Source organism: Tupaia chinensis, unplaced genomic scaffold (assembly GCF_000334495.1).
Source record: "Tupaia chinensis unplaced genomic scaffold, TupChi_1.0 Scaffold000373_1, whole genome shotgun sequence".
NCBI lineage: Eukaryota > Metazoa > Chordata > Mammalia > Scandentia > Tupaiidae > Tupaia > Tupaia belangeri.
Genome location: NW_006159870.1, coordinates 844,163 through 854,907, shown reverse-complemented (window position 1 = coordinate 854,907; position 10,745 = coordinate 844,163). Strand labels below are relative to the sequence as shown.

Sequence of the window (10,745 nt, the reverse complement as noted above, 5' to 3'; positions counted from 1 at the left end):
CTGCCTTTTACTAGCAATTCCAAGTGCTAGTCTATGTATGAACCCTTATTTACTCTGCACTGTGAGGAGCAAGTATCATCAACATTAAGAAATGCTTAAAACGGGTACCAGTCTGTCCAAGGTATAGGACAGAAACAGAGGAATCTGGAAATGTTTAAACCAAAATGTCAAAATTCTATAAGATTCCTGGTATCCCTTTTCTCCTTCCTGTGACTGCATGTCATTGAACAGTGATTACCTAAGGTATTGTGGTGCAGAAACATCACGGCATGGGAGCAAGGAAAAAATAATCAGGGATTAAAGGTTATCATTAAGGGGTCAACTGGTGATGTGGTAGTTAAGGCACTGGATCTCCCATGGCTTACTGCGCAGTTAGAGTTCCAGACCTTGCGGCTTGAGAAACACACTGCACATATGTGCATGCATGCCCAAAATCCTGACAGGAAAATGGAGAAGGGATGTTGGCATTGTCATCCCCTCGGGTGTCGGGAGGGTGTGTGCTTTATCATTCCTCTACTCCCCCCTCCAGCAAGCTCATGTGCCCTAGAGCAGCAAACATTTTTTTAAAAAGTTACTGGTTAATATTCATAGGCAATAGAGTGAAAATGAAATGCTTTGAGGATAAACTGTAATAGGAAGTAAATATGAAGTGTAAAGTTCTGAGAGGATCCATGTGTTACATGTTAAAAAGAGTGCTATGAAATCTCAATGGTATGTATTTAAAGATATATCACTTGTTCTGAAGAAAGGAGTTTGTGTTTTTGTATTGCTCTGGTTTGGAATCAAATGAACATAGTTACATTTTGTAGACATAATAATATTCCCAATATAAATATACAGAACTGAAATGCAGACATCTGAATATGAAGATAATTATTTTTCAAAAGATTAAGATGTACAACTGTCTTTAAATGTGGGAAAAAATTCTACATGACTTGAACAACACACTAAAAACATTGTTAGAAAGTCATATAAAGTAGGATCAACCCTGTGGCACAGTGGTTAAGGGAGCCAGATTCCATTGTGGCTAATCAAGATTCATATCACTGCCCTGACAGTTTGAAAACATGCCAGTCCATGTGCATGCCCAGAATTCTAACAGGATAGAGAAATGGAGGTGAAGAGATTGTGCTATGACCACACCCCATTGTGTTGGACTTTCTCCTTCTTTCTCTCTCTGGTGAGTGTGTGTACCCTCCGGCAAGTACATGGGACTTCCGACAATTTAAAAAATAAAGTCAATACCCTATAGCAAAAAAAAAAAAAAAAAAAAAAAAAAATCTAAAAAAAAAAAAAAAAAAAAAAAATAACAAAAAAAAAAAAAAAAAAAAAAAAAAAAAAAAAAAAAAAAAGTCATATAGAGAAATGTGTGTAGAATACTCCTGAAACCATTTTTCTATATTTAACGATATTTATAAATTTTATTAATAAAGCTATGTTTTTAGTCAGTTACTCAGTATTTAGTAGATTTAAACAAAACTTAAGGTATCTCACTGTCATTTGTGCCAAAATTTGTAGATGCCAGTCCTGGTGATGCAAGCCCTGTACCTAATCAAATCCTATCATCGGCATGCCAGAGGGTAAGAGCATTAGAGGTCATTACTGCTTCAAAATCCTTGCTCAGATTATAATACAAGTGCATCTGACAGGTTTGGAAGGCGTGCACAAAAAGTCTTAATTTTTGCTATTTTATGCATATTTCCCAAGATATATAAAAAAATCTTTTTTTTTCAAATTCTCTACTTTGATATGAAAAAAATCAGGAAGAATGACACTTTGAGCTATCCATATGTGTTAGGATTTAAAGAACAGAGTTAGAGGTACAGTGTAAGGAAGACAGGTATTTCATTTATAATTTCTTACATAAATCATTTTAAAAGAGAAATATTTCCTCTTTGGTGTGGGGGGGTATGTCTCTAATTTCAAGAATAATTCCCTAACGTTCTTAAAAATGTTCTGGTTTCAATTTCGGTCTTCATGTAGTTTTAGTTCAAACTTTGTAAGTTCAGAGGCAGGACTTCATCCACCTTTTGAATCCAGCACCCTTCTGTCAAAGAGTGACACTGTGAGTAAAAGGGTTCTAGTGATTTATTCAAGGACACAGCAGAAAAGTCAGGATTTAAAACTTGTCTTATGATTCCTTATCCAGCACTTCTTCAATTATACTCAATATATGCTTCTTTAAACAAGAGTTATTAGTTGACTATGGGATTAAAAAAAAGACCATATAAAACTTTGGTTTACTCTTCCATAAATTAACTGATAATTATCATTCACTTAGAAGTATTTAATATGCCAACAATTCAAACACACAAACAGATAAACTAGTTGTTACTCATAAATAATTACTTTATTACTTTATAAGTCATTGACTTGCTTAAATAGGTTTCTTTGGGTGTACTATTAAACACTTTTAGTATTCCAGAATGGATTTATTCAAAACTTTGCAGGGACTCATCTGCTATGTAAACATCAGACATGTCAGCGTTCTCTCTTCTGTAGCAGAAATAACATTTTTATGTCATTCTCATTTTTGATTCAGAGATAAAAGTCCGCAAACGTATCCTCTGGAAAATATGCAAAGGAGAATTCAGCTCTTGGAGTCAGACAGCAAAGTAATGCAGGGAAAGTGTGAGCCACGAGACCTTGATTTACTCTCAGTCCAGCAGTCCCTAGATAGATGAATATGGTAACTTAAACACGTAAGGACATCCATAGCTTTGAGAATATGCTCTAACAATCACTGTAATATAAACTCACCCACCCGTTGTGTCTGCTTCTTCTATCTCATCCACTGAGCGAAATTCCTTCAGAAGCAATGTATCCCAAGAAAGTCCTGAGTGCATGAGGTATTTAAGACACGTTCTCCTTCTCTTAAGGTGTATTCTGGGTATGCCAGTACTTTTATAGTCTCCACTCCAACTTTTGTTGAGTGGTGTGGATACAGAGAACACAGGCTATCTTTAGAAATTCTAATAATGGAATCTGTTTCACTGAGGCAGTTAGTAAACGTCAAAACTCCCTTCCAAAAAAAAAAAAAATGTCTAGAAGCCAAATCTTACACAACTGCTTAACAAAACATTTTTTTTCCCCCTTGGGTCTTTTGAGTATTAGGTTTCTAGACATAAAATTCTGTTTATAAACTTTCTAAGATTTGGATATATTAACTGTTGCTGCAAGCTTCCAGTGTTTTCTCAACTTTGTCCTTGAGATTGACTGCATTGGTATCTTGGGACTCTTTTGCAGAGTTTATAGACATTCTTACTGTATTTATTTTAGCGTTTTGCTGAATCACACATTAGTAATATTTCCAATAAGTTTTTAGCTTTATCTCTAGTCCATCTTATTAATTGAATACACCACATCTCATACTATAAAGTACTGAGGTGAAATTTGTATGGTTCACATAAATCATTTGCAAGTATCTCTGGCAATGCCTTATTTTTGCCCATGCCATTCTTGATTTTGATCACAATTATTACATCTCCGGGGACAAATTAAAATGTTGCTTTTCTGCCATGCTTCAGGCTTTAAGTTTTGGTATGGTCCTTTTTTTTTTGGCTTATCCATATGTAATATTATGAAAGAGAGACTATTGGCCAGAAGAGAGTTTAAATTGTTTTTGAATTGATAACCTGTTAGAGCCATTGTATCAAGTTCTAATATTCTATATATGGCTTCACAGGGCTGACTCAAAATTTAAAAACTTTTTTTCTAAATTAGCAAAAAAGAATACATTTTATATGTATAGAGTCTAAAAAATGATTGACCAGAACAATAGTAACAGATTACTTCATGTGTGTTTGCTTTCTTTTTTGGCTCAAATGAGATGAAAATGCTTAAACTGCCTTTTAGCTGAATTTCAGAGATGATGACTACTTTTTGCACTAGGGATTGTGCCTCCCCATCAAATGGAAAGAAGTTATTTTGATTCCCATTGTCCTCCCATAATCATTTATGAACTTTTACCTTAAAAAATTTTAAAGTAATCTAGATGTTTTGAAATTTGCCTTTTTCTCTTTCTCTTTTTACTTAAAAAAAATTATAAAGTAATCTAGATGTTTTGACTTTTCTTTCTCCTTCCTTCCTTCCTTTTTCTTCTTTCCTTTTTATTTATTTTTTACTATTCTTAAGGTTTAAAAGTACCTTAGCAAGTATGTAGAATATATAATACAAGCATTGTTTGTTCATAGGCTTCAGAGTCATTTTTCAAAGAGGCAGAACAATGGTCCATTAATATGTAATAAGAGAATTTTTGGAACACTCATTTCTTTTTATTTTCTATTACTTGAAAAACTGTACTTCATGAATTGGATGTTAAGTAGTGAACAAAGTACCTACTGGAATTCAGTAAAAGTTGCATGTAAAACGAGTTTTGTAAGTCAATATTGAAAACAGGATATTTTGGAGGTCATTGATCTCCCAATTAAATATAAAGAAAGAAAGCATTTAAATATCAAAATATATAGATACTAATATTTCATATTGTGATGATTAGTCACAGTTAATAATACATTTGTATTATTAAATTTGCTACCTTCTAGAGAGTTATCTTTATATATATATTTGTCTAGGATATTTTTCTCCTTTAAGGACTAAGTGTCTTATATAGTAGCTAAGTCATATATGTAATAATTAATTCTCAATCAACAGGCAAAACTCCTTTAACTGTATTTATGCAGGCAAAATATTTGTTCTCTGAGAAAAAAATTAGTGTGATACTCTTTTAACAGAAAATAGCACTTCTGTTATGTGGCTAAAATGTTTCCTTTTAAATATATATGAGTATTTAAATAATATTTCTAGTTTATTTTCTATGTATTGAATAAGAGTATTTCAGCTTGCAAAACATATTTTAGCAGCAAATTAAATATTAAGGGAAGATCTCTTTTGAAAAAATATTCTAAAGCATCTTAATACACACTGAAGGATTTTATACCAAGTTAAGAATCTGAATGGCCTCACTGCATTGAATAACTTTCTATCACATGGAAATGCTATGCAGCCTGACTTACAAAATGTTCTATATTGATTCTGCTAAAATGTTTATAATCATTAAATATATAAAGAGAGGAACTTAAACAAAATCTAGTAGCATACTGTTGTCTCACTGAAATTTTCTTTTTTAAACTCACGTCTTTCTATCGCACTTAAAATCTAGCATTTGGTAAGAGAAAAAGAAAATGGATGGGGAGGGCAATGTTTTCATGTTATCAGTTACTGCTTATGATGTAAAAAGGTAGTAGACTAAACTTACCAGCTTATAATACAACTTTCATTTTATTTTAAACATATTTGCATGATATAAAAATATTGATCACAGTGAGCTTTACCAATTGTTATTGCTATAAAAATGAATGCAGAAACAATATTTTTAGTGGAAATAAATTATATAGTCATTTTTAAAAAAAGTCACAAGAGAAAAACCTTGGCTGTTTGGCCATTGGCTGACCAGTCTTTAAAAGAGGCCTTTTGCAGATAAGCTCCTGTCCATTTCAGTAAAGTTATCCACATTGTGCAGGAAACACAAACTTTTGTTTGTGATCATGGTCCCACAAGGGTCTCTCTGTTCATAGACAGTTCTACTGTGGCAACACAGTTTTCCATGATAGAAAAATGATGAACTGGAAAATAGCATGACCTTAGTTCATATGTGGTCTTTTCCAATATGAGGGGACACAGCGACAGACTTCTTCACTAAAGGAAAGTCCCTGCTCACAATGCTTCAGTCGATTTGTACATGGTCGTCTGTAACAACTAGGAAAATAAAGAAACACTTTTGTCAAAGTCCAAGGCAATTAATTCATTATGCAACTAACGTACATTTATGGTCTTCTAAATTTCAAACTAGAACAAAATTACACTAATGTTATCATAAAAATTGTCAAGTTTATAAATGTTTAAAGTTCGTGCTTGGAATTAACACACTTCAATCAGAATGAAAGAGCTTTTAAAAAATGCCAGGCTTGCTGATATAACAAATGAAAGAATGGGATATTGGAAGCATTAGTTTGTTTGAAGTGCTCTCTTCTTTGGGGATGAAAGTAACATACATCAGAAATTCTGAAAGTGAGTATTGAAGGTCTGCTGATTTACTGTGATCACATAAGCATGGCAGAATTCATAAGCGTCTGGATCCCAGACTTTCAGGAGATGAAACCCAGCCATTTTGGCAGGACTGTGGCCCTATCTGAACAGCCTCAGCTTCACTCTTGTTCTCTACTCAACAGCTGGCTGCCTGATGGTAGTCAACTCCTCCTTCTCCACCTGTGCTTCCCGTGAAAAAGATGAGGTCTGGTTAAGGGAGAGAGGACCACTACTTACGAGGGGAGATTTCTCCTCTCCTACCCTAGACTTCCAATTACTAGTTGTGGTGAAAGGACAAATAACCATCAGCAGCCTTGTTGCTCCAAGGAATTGGAGCTATCTTTGAAAAAGTTTTGGAAGTATGAGTATGCCTAACATGGGGATCAGTGTACAGGGAAAAATGCAAGATGACTTCAGGTGGAAATCAAAAGTAGACTACAAGAAAACACTGTACATCTAGTTTTCAAAATTTCATTTCTTTGGCTCTAGAAAAAAATGCATATCTAATCAATTTTTATAAAAACTACAATTCATGATTATAAGACCACTACTAGTACTTAACTGAAAAAGGATATAATTCTCAATAATCAATGGAAGTGTCTAATTAGGGCAGTGGACCAAAGAGTATATGTAACATGAAGGAATAATTTTAAGAGAAAACAAGGCATGTGTAAAATACAGTGTCAAATATTAAATTTTATCTTTTGTTCTAATTTATACTACAAAACTAAGAATTAGATACTTAGAAATATGAACACAATAAGAGCTGTAGTAAATATAAGGTCTTATGAAAGATTGCATTCTTTTTCTTTTTGGAGAGGTTTTTGCTATAGGGCACGTGCACTCGCCAGAAAGACAGAGAGAGAGACAGAAAGCAAGAAATAAGCCCCCAGAGGGGATGGGCCATGCCACAATCCCTTCTCTTCCATTCTCCTCTCGGGATCCTGGGCACTCATGCACACACGCCGGGTTTGAGTTTAAGCCACCAGGTCCAGGACTCGAACCGTGGTCAACTACATGGGAGTCCAGCAACATAGCCATTATGCTAACCACTGGTCCTGAAAGAATGTATATTGTTAGGAGACATACAGTGATATAAATCTTTTCTACTAAGTGAATATAAGAATTCTGTAGAAAAATATGATGGCTAGTTAGTTTGTATATGGACATACTAGAATCATTCAAGAAGGATTCAATAGAAGAATCAGTTTAATAATGTCTAATAAGATTAGTATCTATATCTTTCTCAATATAGTATTCTTTTTTTAGAGTTTTTTTGCCTTAGGGTGAGTGTGCTCGCCAGAGAGAGAGAGAGAACGACAAAAACAGTGAGAGGAAAAGTAAGAAATCATCACCTGGGGGGATGGTCATGCTTCAATACCTTCTTTTCCATTATCCTCCTGGGATCTTGGGCATGCATACACACATGACTGGCATGTGTTTCAAGCCATGGGTTCAAGACTTGACTCCATATGGGAGTTCAGCGACATAACTGCTATAACATCTGTTAGCCCTCTTTTCTCTTTTTAAGATAGGGTCTTACAATGTGCTGATTCTCCTGCCTCAGCCTCTCAGCTGGGACTTACAGGCTTTGACCACCATGCCTGCCACCTCAGCCTCCATGAACCATTGGGATTATATCATGGTGGCAAATAGGCCATTAGGTTGGACTCAAACCAGACTCTTACAAGGACCCGATCTGTGGACCACAGCATCTTACATCATACCACCAAGGCTATACTGGGCAGTGCATTTCTGAAATATCTTTTTAGTAATCAGTATAGGAATATGCAAGTAAAATTTGAATATGCTTCTTGCTCAAATATTCTAAAATGAAAACAAAAGGATTCCTGTAAGTTACACTGCAACAGTAAGGGGAAGAAGAATAGAATCAATCAGAGACCTTGATTCATTGATGCCCAATGAATCGCCCTCCCCCCTGGGGGATGATTTGTCGCTTTCCCTTTCACTGTAGCTAAAATGTTATGACAGAAAGCAGAAAATGTTAAATAAGTTAAGAAGATACAGATAAAGCTCGCTTATTTCTTGTACAGAATCAAATATTACCGAAATATTGGGCCTCAAGTAGGATGGCTGACTTTAAATTGTGGCAGCATAAAGGTTATTGCCCAATGCCTGGAGAAACACTGCCTTCATTTGAATCTTTGGGCAAGAGACTTAACATCCTGTGCCTATTTCCAGCAATAATCACTACTTCACAGCCTTGGAGTGAGGATTTGTTGAATTAATATACTACCTTTTCTACTATACTATAAACTCTGGAATTATTGGGTTTCTATTTTTACTATTGCTAATGCTGGGGATTGTGCATAAACAAGAAGCTACCAAGTATTCATAAAACTTAAAAGTAAATGAATTTATTAGATTAGCTATGTGTTGTAGAATTCTGGTGCAGGAGAGATAAGCTCTGACAATGGTGATGAGGTTAAGTGGGAAAAACCATCATGGGGTCTCCCAGTTGTCCAGGTATAACACAGAGCCTGTGTACACCTGGAGAGATTGGAGTAGAGGACCCTGGGCAGCTAAAAAGGAAGAAAATTGTGCAAGAAGGACTGAATAGAGGCTTAGCAGTAAAATGTGATATTCTGACTGATCCACATGGCAAGGTTCTAGGCTCACTTCTAAGGACTTCCCTTAATATGCTAGGCATGTGTGACCATTATTCAGGACTGGCTAAGACTGGGAATTGAGCTTGGTGTAAAGATTCTATTTGAGGTGCTCTTTCTCTCTCTGTCTCTGCCTCAATCTGTCTCTCTTACTCATGAATAAATAAATACATAACTGCACGGAATGGCATCAGCATGTAGATGAGGGCAAGCTTTGAGTTGCTCAGGCTGGTGGGGAAGGTAGAGGCCCAGTGTGGTGGTTTTAAAATGTGTCCATAAATTCTTGGCTAATCTTCCTCTCAAAAAGTGAGGCCTCATTCTTCTCCTTTTGAGTATGGGCTGGACTAAATGGTTGATTAACTTCTAACAGTAGAAAGAAGCAGAATGTCAGTGTATGACTTCCATGGCCAGGTCATGAGGAAGTTTCAACCTTGCTTTCTTTTGGATTGCCTGCTCTGGAGGAAGCCAGTTGCCAAGAACCCTGTGGAGCATCCACACAGCAAGGAACTGAGGCTTCCTGCCAAGAGCCAACAAGAAACCAAGGTCTCCTACAATGTGGTGAGTCATCTTAGAGGTGAACTCATAAGTCTCAGTTGAACATTCAGATGACTACAGCTCTAGCAAAGACCTTGATTGAAACTTCATGAGAGATTCTGAGGCAGAACTACTGAGCTAACTGCTAACCTATTCCCAAATTCCTCACTCAGGGAAAAAAAGTTTACAGTAAGCTGGAAAAAAAAAGTTATTAAAAGAATCAAAATGATGAACTTGTCTCAGCAGGTGGCATGGTGGTTAAGGTGTTGGATCTCACATGGCTGACTTTGTGTTTCAAGTCCTGTACCTGGTGGCTTGAAAAACACACTGGGAACATGTGCATCCATAGCTAAAACCCCAAGAGGAGACTAGATAAAGGGATTGTGGCATGGCCAACCCCTCTGAGGAATGATTTTTCACTTTCTCTTTCTCTGTCTTATGCACATGCCCTATGGCAAAAAAAAAAAAAAAAAAAAAAACAACTTTAAAAATAGAAAAAAAGTAATGATGAACATTAATGAAGATATTATTTTGTAAATAAATAACATAGAACTTTTCTCTGTTGAAAGGGCCTTGTTTACTTATGTTTAAAAAGTGGCTAGCCGAAAATAATCCAATGAAAGTAGCTAAAGCAAATGGTCTGAAAGTTGAGTGGATAAGCAAGAAGTACAGTCATGTCAGACAATGAAGTGAGGTTAAAGAAGAAAGCTCCCAGAAAGGACAGAAGACATAAAGACAAAACAATCCACTGGATTTGGCAATTATGAGACTCTCAGTGCCTTAAACAGAACTTTATATAGAATTCTAGGGCATGAACCAGAGCACAGTTGGCTAAAATGATGGGAAATGAAAGACGGGTGAGAGGAAGTGCCTAATATCTTGCTTTTACACAGCTCGGAAGAACACAAAGCTTGGTTGCTAAAGTATGCTAAGTACCACAGCAAGATGCTAATAGAATAAATTTGGGAACTTTTTTATAAACTGAAAAGATTGGAAAATGGAGTTGAAGATGTTGACGTTATAGAAAAGTTAAGGCACGATTAGTAGAGCGATACTGAAGGAACATGGGAGAAAAATGGCAAAAACACAGATCTGCTTTAAGTATTAGATCACCTTATTCTGTGAGATTACAGAGGATTAGCACTGAAAATTGGTTAAGGAGGGAGCAAAACCAAAGTTCGAGAAATAAATTTTGTGCCGGCTTGTGGCATGATGGTTAAGGTGGCTGGATCCCACATAGCCCACTGCTCAGTTTGAGTTCCAAACCTGGAGGCTTAAAAAAACATGCTGGGCACGTGTGTGAATGTATGTGTGTGGGTTCTCAAAATCCCAAGAGGAGAAATAGAGAGGAAGCGAATGTGGCATGACCAACCTCTACGGGGTGTGCTTTCTCACTTTCTCTATTTTTGTCTCTCTCCAGTGAATGCACACACCATTAACAAAATTAAAAAGAGAGAGAGAGAGAAAGAGAGAGAGAGAGAGAGAGAGAGAGAGAGA

The 10,745-nt window shown here is 35.9% G+C and overlaps 1 protein-coding gene across 2 annotated transcripts in view; it reads right to left on the bottom strand.

The window, feature by feature from the left end:
* Positions 1–5,585: 5,585 nt before the first annotated feature.
* Positions 5,586–10,745, bottom strand: part of VEGFC (vascular endothelial growth factor C) — a 123,301-nt gene continuing 118,141 nt past the window's right edge. For both annotated transcript variants that reach the window (XM_006153387.3, XM_027773781.1), the window contains exon 7: positions 5,586–5,757. In XM_006153387.3, the coding sequence (XP_006153449.1) occupies positions 5,643–5,757 (115 nt within the window). In that variant the 3' untranslated portion in view covers positions 5,586–5,642. The remainder of the gene's footprint in view (positions 5,758–10,745) is intronic.